General features: G+C 43.9%; 1 protein-coding gene across 2 annotated transcripts in view; it reads left to right on the forward strand.

Moving 5' to 3' along the window:
* The window catches only part of ITPR3 (inositol 1,4,5-trisphosphate receptor type 3), a 154,699-nt gene that overhangs the window by 69,855 nt on the left and 70,188 nt on the right, over positions 1–14,656 (forward strand). For both annotated transcript variants that reach the window (XM_084853000.1, XM_084853001.1), the window contains exons 4-7: positions 9,667–9,753; positions 11,690–11,848; positions 13,563–13,661; positions 13,804–13,887. In XM_084853000.1, coding sequence (XP_084709126.1) covers positions 9,667–9,753; positions 11,690–11,848; positions 13,563–13,661; positions 13,804–13,887 — 429 coding nt within the window. The remainder of the gene's footprint in view (positions 1–9,666; positions 9,754–11,689; positions 11,849–13,562; positions 13,662–13,803; positions 13,888–14,656) is intronic.

Genomic DNA, 14,656 nt, shown 5'->3' on the forward strand with positions numbered 1-14,656 from the left:
AGACTGGATATTTTAAGATACAGGAAGGTGATCTCTACCAAGGGGTACTAGTTTCAGCCATGTACTTTATTATGTAATTAACTGCCCCCTTTTTGGAAAGGCCAGAAAGGGGGTACGCTCCAGCAAAGTCAGTCAGATTGGACACTCTGGAATTATATACACTATTGGCCAATGGATGCTGGTTGTTTAATCTATGTACTTTATGATGTAATTATTGGCACTGAAAAGGGGTTTGTGGGGGGCTGCCACCACCTAAATGCTTTAGCTGTTGTTCATAAGACTGGCAGTTTTGGAGATGGCACATAATAACATAAGAAGAGCCATGCCGGATCAGACCAAGGGTCCATCCAGTCCAGCATTCTGTTCACACAGTGACCAACCAGCTGCCTACAGGAAACCCACAAACAGGACATGAGTGCAACAGCACCCTTGCTCCCATGTTTCCCAGCAGCTGGTGTACATAGGCTCACTGCCTCTGATATTGAAGGTAATGTATAGCCATCAGGACTAGTAGCCATCGATAGCCTTCTCCACCAGGAATTTGCCCTTTTAAAGCCAACCAAATTGTTGGCTGACACTACGTCTTGTGGTAGCAAATTCCATAGTTTGACTACGCACTGTGTGAAGAAGCACTTCCTTTATCTGTCCTGAATCTCCCACCAATCAGCTTCATGGGATGACCCCAGGTTCTAGTAGTATGAGAGAGGGAGAAAAATGTCCCCCTATCCACATTCTCCACACCATGCATAATTTCGTACAACTCTATCATGTCTCCCTCTTTCTATCATGTCTCTCCTCTCCTTTTTTCCAAGCTAAATGATCCCAGCTGTTGTAATCTTCCCTCATAGGGGAGTTGTTCCAGCCCCTTGATCATTTTAGTTGCCCTTTTCTACACATTGTACAACTTTTGTAAGCGCTCTAGATAGTCATCCTTTGGTATCCTGTGATATAAGTCGATTGAAATAGGCTCTTGGACTATCCTTATGTGGCTGTGCTGGTTGTGTGATTGTTTACTAATTGCTGCTGTAATTTTACATTGTTTTACTGAATGGATTTGTTTGCTTTTAAAGCTGGTTAGCTACAAATGGGGAGGGGTACACATTTTAGAAACAAATGAATAAAATCCTTCCCCTCCTGTACCCATAGATATGGTCAATAGGCTTCACTCTCCATCTTCCCTTTCCACACTGCTAAGGGAGACCTGGTCCCACATGGGCTGATACTGCTCCACCATGCAGTGTGAACATAAAGTTTTCAAACTCCACTCCTAGACCCCTCACCGGTTGACTAGCTTTTCCTGGCCACCAAAGATCTTCTTCCAGCTGCACTCTTCTGAAGAACCAGTAAACTACATACACTAGGGATGGGCAACTTGTGGCCCTCCAGATGTTTTGGCCTACAACACCCATTAGCCCTCTCTATTGACTAGGCTAGCTAGGGCTGATGGGAGTTGTAGGCCAAAATGTCTGAGGGCCATAAGTTGCCCACCCCTGACAAAGACCATCTACTGATGGTCTGGCAAAGAGTGAGTAGAGGACCAGGCACAGGCTACTCTAGAACAACCAGGAAGCTACACACAAAAAGGGAAAAGAGACTATGGAAGGACAAGACTCTCCAGTGGTGGTGACCTGCAAGGTGTGTGCCATGTTTGTTTTCTTGCCTGAGAACAACATGGCCTACACCTGTAACAAGTGCAAGTTGATCATGCTGCTGAAAGAAAAAGTAAGAGGACTGGAGCAGCAAGTGTCGGCCCTCCAGGGAATAAGAGAACACGAAGAGTTCTTGGACAGAACGGTGGGACTACAGCAGCAAAGTGAAGTAAAGGAGCTAGAAGAGCAACAGCAAGCTGAGGCAGAAGAGGAAACTGCTGAGGTGAGGAAAAATGAAGTAGAGGATACTCCTTGGAAAAGGGTGACAGGAGCAGAACTAGAAGCCACTGTGCACCGGTGGAGACAGTGGAACTAGGGAACCATTTCCAGGTACTTGAGGATGAGACTGGAGGACAGTCTGAAGAGGAAGAATTACAGGGGAACCTGCGTGAGAGCAAGCAAGAGGCTGAAGGTCAGCCAAGCAGAGGCAATGAAACCAAGGCCTACAACAAAAAGAAGAGAAGAACAGTAGTAGTGGGAGACTCCTTGCTGCATGGGATTGAAACCCAGGTATGTCACAAAGACCCATGGACTCACCAGGTATGCTGTCTCCCGGGAGGATGGATTAGAGACGTGACTGAAGGGTTGCCTGCACTCATAAAGCCCACTGATAGGTATCCCTTTCTTCTCATCCATGTGGGAACAAATGATACCGCCAAGCGGAACTACGAAAAAATCACGTCAGATTTTGAAGCTTTGGGAAGGAAACTCAAGAACTTTGGAGCCCAGGTAGTTTTCTCATCCATCCTTCCAGTAGTTAGAAGAGGGATAGAAAGGGAAAGAAAAATACTGAATGACTGGCTACGAAGGTGGCGCCTACGAGAGAGATTTGGATTCTGGGAACACGGGCTATACTTCCTGCAAGATGGACTGTTGGCAAGGGACGGGTTGCACCTCACAAATGATGGGAAGAATGTGTTTGGCCACAGCATAAAAAACTTTATCAGAAGTGCTTTAAACTGAATGCTATGGGGAAGGGAGACGTAAAGTTGGGGATAACAATGGACGAAGGCTCATGCACCGTAACAGAGAGAACAGCTCTAATAGCGCCCAATAATAGTCTTCACAACCATGTAGGAAGAAAGCCAGACCATGAAGCACATGGTCTTCGATGTCTATATATTAATGCCCAGAGTATGGGAAACAAACAGAACAAACTTGAACTCTTAATACAGGAGTGAAATTATGACTTAATAGGTGTAACTGAGACTTGGTGGGATGACTCTCATCACTGGAATACAGCAATTGAAGGATATAACTTGTTCGAAAAGAACAGGAGGAACAGAAAGGGAGGTGTGGTTGCACTATATGTGAAAAAATACATATCTCTGAACAGAAATACAGGAGGATGAGCTTGGTAGCCACATTGAGGGCATCTGGGTTAAAATAAATGGAGCAAAGAATAAAAGGAACATGGTGGTCGGAGTCTACTACCAGCCACTCAATCAAGGAGAAGACGAGGATGAAACTTTTGAAAAGCAAATAGCCAATGTTTCTAGGAAGCATGATGTAGTAGCAATGCGGGACTTCATTTCCCTGATATTTGTTGGGAGACAAATTCTGCAAAACATGGCCCCTCCAGGAAATTCCTGACTTGTGTGGTGGATAACTTCCTCCTACAAAAAGTAGAGGAAGGAACTAGAGGATCGGCTATCCTTGACTTGATCCTAACCAACAGAGATGACTTAGTGGGTAAAGTAGCAGTTACAGGAACTCTGGGGGAAAGTGACCATGTTATACCTGAGTTCATGGTTCTAAAGGAAGCAAAAACCGAGTGTAGCCAAACGCGTACCCTGGATTTTAGGAAAGCTGATTTTAATAAACTCAGAACAATGATAAGTAAGGTCCCATGTCAAGCAACTCTAATGAGAAAAGGAGTCCAAGACAGGTGGGAGTTTTTGAAAAAGGAAATTCTCAAGGCACAATTACAAACAATTCCAACAAGAAAAAAAGGAGGAAGACAACAGAAGAAGCCAATGTGGCTTCACAAAAAGCTTAGAGATGACCTGAAAACAAAAAAGGAAACATATAGGAAGTGGAAGGAAGGCCAGACAACAAAGGAAGAGTACAGGCAGGTAGCACAGAATTGCAGGGATGGTGTCAGGAAGGCTAAAGCTTTGAATGAGCTGAGGTTAGCGTGGGATGCTAAAAGCAACAAAAAAGCTTTCTTCAGCTACGTGCATAGTAAAAGACAGAGGGAAGAAATGGTGGTTCAGCTATTAAATAAGGACGGCAAAATGATAACAGATGACAAAGAAAAGGCAGAAGTGCTCAATTCCTACTTTGGCTCAGTCTTCTCCCAAAAGAGGGTCTATGACTATGAGGGTCTATGGCAAAGGCGAAGTACAGGCTGAAGAGGCAGGATTGCAGCTTGAGATCGATAAGCATATGGTCAAGGAACACCTAATTACTTTGAATGAGTTCAGATCTCCAGGTCCAGATGAACTGCACCCTAGAGTAATAAAGGAACTGGCAAAAGAACTCTCAGAACCACTGTCTTTGAGCAATCATGGAGGACGGGTGAAGTGCCAGCTGACTGGAGGAGAGTTAATGTTGTCCCTATCTTCAAAAAGGGTAAAAAGGAGGAACCTGGGAACTACAGAACTGACATCAATCTGACATCAATCCCTTTGAAAGTTCTGGAGCAGATGATAAAGCAATCAATCTGGAAGCACCTTGAAAACAATGCAGTGTTTACTCAAAGCCAACATGGATTTGTCAAGAACAAATCCTGCCAGACGAATCTGATCTCATTTTTGGATCAGGTCACCTCCCTTGTGGACTGTGGGAATGCTGTGGGCATAATATACCTCGACTTCAGCAAAGCTTTTGACAAAGTGCCCCATGAGCAAACTAGCTCATAGTGGGCTAGATGAAACAACGATTCGGTGGATCCACAGTTGGCTACAGAATCGGACTCAAAGAGTGCTTATCAATTGGATCTTCTCAAACTGGGGAGAGGTAACGAGTGGGGTACCACAGGGCTCAGTCCTGGGCCCAGTGTTCTTCAACATTTTTATTAATGACTTGGAGGAAGAGGTGCAGGGAATGCTGATCGAATCTGCAGATGACATGACATTGGGCAGGATAGCTAATACTTTGGAAGACAGAAAGAAAATTCAAAGTGATCTTGATAGACTGGAGTGCTGGGCAGAAAATAACAGAATGACATTTAATAGGGATAAATGCCAAGTTCTGCACCTAGGAAAAAGAAACAAATGCACAGTTACAAGATGGGGGATATGTGGCTCAACCACACTACAAGCGAGAAGGAACTTGGAATAGTTGTCGATCACAAGCTGAATAGGAGCCAACAATATGATCTGGCTGCAAAAAAGGCAAATGCTCTTTTGGGCTGCATTAATAGAAGCATAGCTTCCAAATCCCGGGAAGTACTAGTCCCCCTCTACTCAGCACTGGTTAGGCCTGATCTGGAGTACTGTGTCCAGTTCTGGGCACCACATTTTAAGAAGGATGCAGACAAGCTGGAGAGGGTTCAGAGGAGGGCAACAAAGTTGATCAGGGGACTGGAAACAAAGCCCTCTGAAGAGAGGCTGAAAGAACTGGACATGTTTAGCCTTGAGAAGAGAAGACTGAGGGGAGATATGATAGTGCTCTTCAAGTACTTGAAAGGTTGTCCCAGAGAGGAAGGCCAGGATCTCTTCTTGATCATCCCAGAATGCAGGACACGGAATAATGGGCTGAAGTTACAGGAAGCCAGATTCTGGCTGAACATCAGGAAAAACGTCCTGATTGTTAGAGCAATACGACAATGGAACCAATTCCCTAGGGAGGTGGTGGGTTCTCCCACATTGGAGGCATTCAAGATGAGGCTGGACAGCCATCTGTCGGGGATGCTCTGACTTGGATTCTTGCATTGAGCAGGGGGTTGGACTTGATGGTCTTGTAGGTCCCTTCCAACCCTACTATTCTATGATTCTATGATGCAGCAAAATCATTGCGTCTTTAAAGAGACACTGCCCGAGGCAGCTGATTAGGGTTGACTACTAGCAATGAAGCCAGCCAGGGCCCTATTTTTTGTGGGCGTCAAGGGCTAAGACTATTCTGCACTGTTTTGTTTAAAAATATTTGCCATTGACATTCTGTGTCAATAAAGATGAATCCCTGACTCACATAAATTATGCAAGTGCCATGGTTGTTACCTTTTTACTCACATTTATTGTGCTTCTGCTAATCACGGGGCTGAGTAAGATGCTACAGGTCACTGAGTCCTTCCCCTAAACAATGGAAACCTTATTCCATTACATTTTTTAGTTTCTGAGAGTTTTTGACACGCTTTCTGCATGGCCAAAGAAAGAAACAAACCTGGAACTCTCAGAATGCTGAATTATCTAGTATCTAATGCCATAGTTGTGTGGAATTGGGATTATACACAGCCCTGAATACAGACCATCAATCCAAATTTACCTTCATGGTCTATAGGAGGCAAAAAAAAGAAAAAGAAAAGACAATCCTGAACCACAGAGAGGGTTTTAAATCATGCCCTGATGACCAAATGTATTGTTGCTTGCTGATCCCTTCCTAGGATCAGAATTGGTCAATCATAGGCATGCTATCTCTGCCTTGCATTCCTAGATCCATTTCACCATCTGCTCCTTCCCACGCTTCCTGTACTCTGACCAAGCCCAGCAGCCTTAGGGCTTATTTGTTTATTTTTCTTACAGTTCCTTTGGCCGCCCATATTTTTCCCAAGTTCCGGGCCTGTCCCAAACTGTGTGTGCTCTGCTTACATCTCCTTTGCTGCCAGACTGGAAACCTAGTCAAATATTAATCCTGTGTTTTGGAGAGATTAGGGTTTAATTAAAGAAAAGCGCAGTAGCATTTTTAGGAGCTTTCGATTGCCAGTGAAGCATCCCCAAAGAGGCGGCCTCTGCCAGGGTGGATTTACTGGTAGGGCACCACCTACTCGGAAGATTGTTTTACGCCACTGCTTTGAAGTGGCTGACTCGTGGCAAATGGAGGTTCCCTTGCACCACATCAGGCCTTCGCTTTCCTCCAGGGTAGGCTCAGAAATCCACCCTCATTACTTTTCTGCTTATTAGATACCCATCTGACCAGCAGTTTCATTCCAATTATATCCCAATCATCCTTAAGGGAGCTGAATAGAAGGAAAGAGCTTAACTGGCTGAAGTGAAGGTTCCCTGATAACTTTCCTTGTACTGATTCCATTTCAGCAGCAGCAGTTCAGTTATGTGAGAACTGGAATCAGCTCCTGTGTGTACTCCATTGGGATGGACAATTTGTGTGCAAATGAGCCATATGTGGATCCTATTGAACTCTGTTTGGTGGGGGCAGGAAACTGCGTACTTTTGATACACTTCTGAAAATATTAGTTTTCATTTTTTTAAATTTTTTTTTTTTACCACCGCATGATTAGGGAGACAAACATGAAAACACATTCATAGTTTTCTTTATTAAGTCAAAAACTAGAAAATAGCGATCTCTCTCCCTGCTCCTTTCTTCACTTATGGATAATCTTTCTAAAGTCTTAGGGCTTCTAGAGGCTGATTTATGCAGGCATTAACAAAAGGACTGACACAAAATTAAAGATGTTGGGCCGGGAAATCTGAAACCTTATCTTGAACCACTCCAGTGGAGCCTCTGAGACATCCATAGGAGTGCCGGACTCATGCCGGCAGAATGGAAGTGATGGAGGAGCGGCATTTTGCTCCTTTTTACCGTCCCTGGCTTGGATGTCTGTCTTTTAACTGATTCCTTCCCATTGAAACCCATGGGAGGGTATTAATCTATGCCGGTTTTAGGGTTGGTATAGAGTACTGGCAGGTTTGGAGGTGTGAACAGCCTCTCTTGATCTCCCCATCCTCCAGCACCTCTCCTTTCCCCCTTCATGTTGGATGGATGTTTCCACAGGGACTTGGAGCAGGGGATCTGACACCAGACCTCCCCCTCCAAGGGTGGACCTCCCTCTTTGCTATTATTTAGTGTTATTTGCATAACACTAAATAATCATTCTGGATGGGGGGAAGCATGGTTCCCCTGTTTTCAGATGATGATGCGTCATAGCAGGCATCATCAGAGTAAAGGCCCTCTTGTCTGAAAGAGAAGGGGAGGAGGAATGCTTCTTCTACGATATCATCTGCCACCTGCAGGTTTTTATAGGTAGTTGTGTTAAAAATCAGTAAACATTAAAAAAAAGACACTCAGTTAATTGGTGGCACCTTTTAAACCAGTCAATGGAACTTGAGTCAGTTAAGCTAGCTGATTGACTGAACATTTCATCCCTAATTAATATATATTTCATATGATATTAATACATAAATCAGTTTAGGACTCACTTGAAACATCTGTGATATTCCCAGGTTGCAAACAGTAGTTCCCTGAACATAAAAGCAAGCACAGATTGTATACACACACACACACACACACACACAAATGTGGATTTACTTTTTAATGTGGAGAAATTGTTGTTGGTCTCTGAAGGATGGTGTTCGTTGAGTTTTGTTTTTGCTGTGGGATTTGTTCACAAATGAGGATGAGCTACTAAGGCTGACAACAGCCTTCGACAGATGACTGCAATCAAGGTGCACTGAATGCATGGTGAGGGACTGAGACTATGGCAGCAGACTTCACTTCCAGCCTCCACAAATAGGTTGTGTCTTGTGCACAGAGGCTCTGAGCACTGAAGGTTGTATGCATTTAGGTCAACCTTCCCCAGCCTGGTTGCCATTCAGATGGTTTGGACTAAACTCCCAGCATTCCTGAATATTGGCCGTGCTGATAGGAGTTGAAGTCCAAAACATCTGGAGGGCACCAGGTTGGGGAAGGCTGATGCAGGATCCTAGATCAAATATACAGAACCGACATTTCGCATTCAGTGTACCAGACATTTGCACAGGCCTAATATTGTTCAACAAAACACACCACCATCAACATCTGTTTATTCATATGCTGCTTTCCCACAAGAGTGTGCCAAAGTGGCTCACAACATATCAAATGAATAGCAGTAAATAGAACAATTTAAAAAACAGATATGAAAAATTACAAATAACAAGTACAACAAATTGCAAAATTACAAATTACAAATAACAACAAAGCCTAGGTTAACTCTGGGTTGTTAAATCCCTAAACAAGCCAGAGTGCTCTAGTTCAGATGTCATGATAACAACCTATGAATGGGGCGATCACAGGTTGTTAATTGAAAGTGCAAGTGAGGAACAGGTTGAAGAAAGCGCCCTCTCTCTCACTTCCACTTGTGGACAACAAGCCATGGTTTAAACAACCCTTGGGTTGTTGTTATGTGCGAACCGGGTCACTAAATTATGCCTGTTTCATAGATTTGCTTAGTTGCCATATTTTGTTTTAACACAGTATCTGGGTTTTTATAAAATATAGAATATTATGGGAAAGGACTGGAATGGGAAAGGGGTGCAAAAGAAGAGGAGTGTGAACTAGAGTGTCAGAATTAAGTGGAATGGGTAGAACTCTATGAGGTGCAGAATTTTTGATGCCCATGAGAGTTGCTGAAGTTTTATCATTTGCTGTCCATAGATTATTGTTGAAATCCTGAGAACTAGAAAATCAAATTTGGTTTGATAACAGTTACGATTCTTACGAAGGCAGTTTTGTATTAGAACCCAGGTTCTTTGCAGAGCGCAGTCAGGCAGCCTTGGGTGGACAACCTGGAGCTGCCAGAATTCTGTTGGTTTATGGTACTTGTGAGAACTACTTTTGCCAGGAGGCCACTTTCAGAAAGGAGTGGAAGGTGGTGGACTAAGGTGTATTGGTAAAGGCGCCACTACATCTAGACTACTTTTTTTCATCTAGGTTGTCATCACCAACTTCTCAGGGGGTTGAATTTAGGCCATTTGCTGATTCCTAGTTTATGGCACTGACACATGGAACTCTGTTTCCATGCCTGCATAGCCCTCAGCTAGATCAAAGAGACTGTATTGGACTGCGACCCCTCCTCTTTTCAAGTATGCTCTCCTCTTTTGCAGTTCATGGGTTGGATTCACTCTGCTTTGTTTCCAAACAGCATGCAGCTCAGATGGAGCAGAAGCAGAACGAAACAGAGAATAAGAAGGTGCATGGGGACGTGGTGAAGTATGGAAGTGTCATACAGGTATGGAGTATTGTCTTTCTCCTGCCATTGCCCCAGGGTCGCCTTTCTGAACCTGCATTTTAGCTCAGGGTACATGAGTAATATTAATTAATGCCCGTGTCCCAGGGCATGGTCTGAAGGCACATGAGGCAGCCACCTTGGTGAAGCTAAGTAGATCTGGGTCTGGTCTGTGCTTGGAGGGGAGATTACCTGGGAACCACAAGTAGCCACCTTGAGTTCCATGATGGAAGAAAGGCGGGATATATAAATGTAATAAATAAACAAGATATCTTGGGCTAGAATGTCATTGGGATGCCAGTACATCAGGATGTCAGTCCTACAGCTACCTGTCTGTCATGTCCCATCACCCCTTACCTCAGCACAGATATTAATCAGGATTTGGAGACTGGGTAGCTGTAACCACTGGAGTCTAGGTTCAGTTCATCAATGACCTTGTAGGCCCCTTCCAACCCCATTGTTGTATGATCTTGGTCTAAGTTGCTTTTAGGCATGGAGTTTAATTTTCAACTTTAGGCCAGGGCTAGCCCAAGATATTTTGATGCCTCAGGAGGTAAGTCTAACATTTAGACTCTTAATTGTGCTTTTCTTCCGCATACTCTGCTTTGTATAAAAATATAATACGAAATTAAATAGCAAAGACTTTCACACCCTTTAACGGTGGCCCCAAATCTGTCACCTGAGCTGACCTTTTGGTTTGGCTGTCTGCAGAGTTGAGAGCTGTCACATCAAATTAGGATTTTGCATGTGTAAATCAGCCCTCATGGATCAAACACCACAGCCAGAGCTTTCCTCTCACCGCACACAAAATACGTTCAGTGGAGGCAGTTCACATGCTTAGCTGCAAGTCGTCAGGTGGTAATATCTCAATTGATGAGATATTGGGTAATGAAGATGGATGTGTGAATCAGCCATCCCCAATGGAAAGCATATTAGGCAATAAGGCTGAGAACATGTCTGCATCAGGGAGTAAGCCACTGATGCTTTGGTGTCAGTCCTCACTATATGTAGCAGAATATTTATCCAAATGGGGCATTTTCATTGGCCAACATGAGCATCTCTTCTGGAAGACACTGATGCTCAGACAGTGGGATATGTGGAAATGACTTCAGGTTAGTGCTTGGGTCTCTAACTTGGTGCCTGTGGGCACCAGAGCCCATAGCCACCTCTCTTGGCTCCTGCCAGGTTCCTTGCCCCTCCTGATTTTTATTTTGTTAAGATTTTAATTTTTTTTTAATTGGAAAGCAGGCATGCTGCAAAATGAACACCTGGCCTCCAGCAACTTCTTTATTTGTGTTCAAAGCAGTGGTTTTGTGTTTTAGAGCTCAGCTGTCCTCTCTGCCTTATACTTGGGTTGTTGGACAACTTGCTTCTCTTTAAGTCTCACCATAGTGTCTTCTGGGAATTGGGTGTTTTGTGACTGGCCATGCCCACTGTGTCTGCCACTTTATAAATGGGCAAGCCCCCCACCATGGTTGCCATTTAATGAGAGCACCCACAACACTCTCTCAAAATTCCAGATGTGCCCACTGACCCAAAAGGGTTGGGCACCCCTGGGTTAGTGGTTAGATCTACTGTGAAGTGCTAAATAAAATTGAAGTCTAAGGACTGATCTTGCTTTCTAGGGGCTATTCCTTTTAATTGCCTAGAGCTCAACTTCGTGTTGTATGAAGGCTCCATATCAGCCGTGTGATTTTTGATTCAAGGGGCTTTGGGATGAAGCAGAAATTGAATTAAATGTTAAAAAGGGTTGGGCCAAGGTTATGTTGTAGAGTATCCACCAAAATGAAGACATGCAGTTTATAATTACAGAAAGCTTTCTCTTTGTTGAGGCTACTGAACACATTTAGACACAGTGTTTCTCTCCAGCTGTCTGTGTTACTGAGTACTACATGAGGTTCTAGCTAGGAACTGCCCTGCTTTATGTTTGGTTTTCCAGCTTCTCCACATGAAGAGTAACAAATACCTGACAGTGAACAAGCGCCTCCCAGCCCTACTGGAGAAAAATGCCATGAGGGTGACGCTCGATGCCACAGGAAATGAAGGCTCCTGGCTCTTCATCCAACCTTTCTGGAAACTGAGGAGTAATGGAGATAATGTGAGTGTGTGGCAAAAAGGTGACTCCTCGCAGTAATACAACATAGAGACTGTAAGTTTTAAGCTGTAGATCTCCAAGGGCTTTACAAACTGGGATTGTTTTAGGCTTCTCTACTGCCCAGTGGAGTGGGCTCACTTTTACAGATGAGGAACCTCAGACGGGGTATCCAGTTGGCTTGAGACATGCAAGACTCCAGTGATGGAACTCCCATGATATGGATTCTCGGTCCCAACCCTGATTCCCATGCAGAAATGCCAAACTTCTTGTGCTGAAATTTATTAGAGGAGAGACTGATTTGGGTGCATTGTGTCAAGGTGATAACAAAGGAGTGCATAATTGGGTGAATTTACACATGTGTATGCATTACTTGATGACCACAACATCAAGTGATGATTTGTGTGTGTGAAATAGCTACAGACTGAGGTTTCATTTCAGCTCATGCTAAATGCTTTTTGCATTTGCTCATGTACTCAGTTGCAAGTAACTGTGATGAAATATCAGTTTAAGAGATATTGGATGACATACATGCATGTGTGAATCAGTCCATCTTCTGAGATTGGAAGTGTATTTGCAATTCAAGTAGGCAAGTAAAGATCCTCAGGCTGAAATCCTTTACTTACTTGGGAGCAAACCTCATTGAGCTTACTTTTGAGTAGACATGTACAGGATTGTTCTGCCAGTTCCTCAGTCCTCAAATTGTTTTATTTATGTATTAATTACATTTCTATACTGCCCCATAGCCAAAGCTCTCTGGGCGGTTCACAAAAATCAAAACCGCAAAGTACAGCATAAAATCAATATAAAAGCATAAAAGCATAAAACTACAGTCTAAAAGTCCAGCTAGAATAAAACCTAGCAGCAATGCAGAGATTTAAAATACAGTAACGGCTTTAAAACAGCAAAGCTAAAAGACTAGAATGCTAAAATGCTGGGGAAATAAAAAGGTCTACACCTGGTGCTTGAAAGAATACAACATAGGCGCCAGGTGGAGCTCTCCAGGAAGCTCCTTCCACAGCTGGTTTGCCACGGCAGAAAAGGCCCTCTTCCTTGTAGCCCCCCCACCTCACTTCCTTTGGCAGGGACTTCTGGAGAAGGACCCCTGAAGATGATTTTAGGGTCCGGGCAGGTATATATGGGAGGAGATGATCCTTCAGATAACCTGGCCCCAAGCCATTTAGGGTTTTGAATGTTAATAACAACACTTCGAATCAGGCCCAGACATGGATTGGCAGCAGTGCAGCTGGAAAAGTCCTGGCTTGATATGATCACATTGGCCGGTCCCCATTAACAATCTTGCTGCCCTGTTTTGGATGGGCTGAAGTTTCTGGACCATTTTCAAAGGCTGCCCCACATATTACGCATTGCAGTAATCCAGACGAGACAGTACCAGAGCATGGATAACTGTGGCTAGGTTATCTCTGTCCAGATAAGGATGTTGTCGGTATATCAGCCTAAGCTGATAAAAGGTGCCAGCAAGTCCACCTGTGCCTCAAGTGACAGTTCTGGGTCCAAGAGTACCCCCAAACTGCGAACCTGATCCTTTAGGGGGAGTGCAACCCCCTCCAGAACAGGTTGAACATCACCTAGCTGGGCAGACGAACCACCCATGAACAGTACCTCCCTCCTGTCTGGATCATGTCCATTGGAGAAGTTTTAGGGGAGCTTTACATGCCTGAGGTCAATAGCCTCTAACCACTATGTAATCCTTCCTCAGGTAGTTGTTGGAGATAAAGTGATTCTGAATCCCGTGAATGCTGGGCAGCCGCTGCATGCCAGCAACTATGAGCTCGCCGATAACCCTGGATGCAAAGAGGTACTAGGAGCTGGGAGATGGGGAGCGTTCCAAAGATGGTGACTTAATTACACTGGTCTGAGTTAAATTGCTCTTTGAAATGTAATTTGTGACCCTCCCTTATTTGTAGCATCTCTCTCTCAATAACTCCTTGTCTTCCTAGGTGAATTCTGTCAATTGCAACACCAGCTGGAAGATCAACTTGTTTATGCAGTTCCGAGACCACATGGAGGAAGTGCTTAAAGGGGTAATGAGTTGGCCTTGAATAGCTCTGCCTGTTTTCTGCTTCTTGCTACACTGTTCTTTCTCTGTACTCAGTGGAGCACTTTTACAAACAGATTCCAGTCTCCAGTGTGTCACTTCTGAATGATGCTACTGAGAGATGGAAAGTGGAGGAGTGTATGTATACCTTTAAGAGCTCAACCATACGGTGGAATCAGTGGAGGCTTTTTTCTCTTCTTTGAAGCCCTGTGCTAGTCTGTGTGTGTGTGTAGTTTCAGCAAACAAGTAGGTGAGGGTGGAAGGTTTAATCCTCCCTTTGAAGTGCATGCTGGTCCCAGTCTGAATCTGGGCCATGTGCACTTATTCTAAAGTAAAAAAAAATAAAGAATAGGTTTTACTACATGTTATGGAATTGACGTAATGTGTAGTTTAACCCTCAATGTTCCCCCCTGTTTTACTGTTTCATTGGTCACTGTTCATATGATTTAACTGTTTTATTGGTTTCCTACCCTGTTTTGGGATTACTTTAGAATGGAAAGCGGGCAATAAATTTGACAAATAAATAAATACATTTAATTCTACTGCTGTCCAATCTTCAAACAAACAGTAACACATCATTAACAAGCACCACATAACAAAACTCAGCACAAGTATTTGTGATTGGACTGCCACACGAAACAGGCAGAGCAATCCCATGGTCCTTGAGAGAGCTTCCCAGGGACCATAGGATATAGTAGATTTCCCCTCCCAAGCCTGTAGACACTACTACGACCTTGGGAGGAGGAATATCAGGT

This window comes from Heloderma suspectum, chromosome 4, assembly GCF_057233095.1.
Source record: "Heloderma suspectum isolate Gila_16-S chromosome 4, 16-S_ref, whole genome shotgun sequence".
In the NCBI taxonomy this organism is placed as follows: domain Eukaryota; kingdom Metazoa; phylum Chordata; class Lepidosauria; order Squamata; family Helodermatidae; genus Heloderma; species Heloderma suspectum.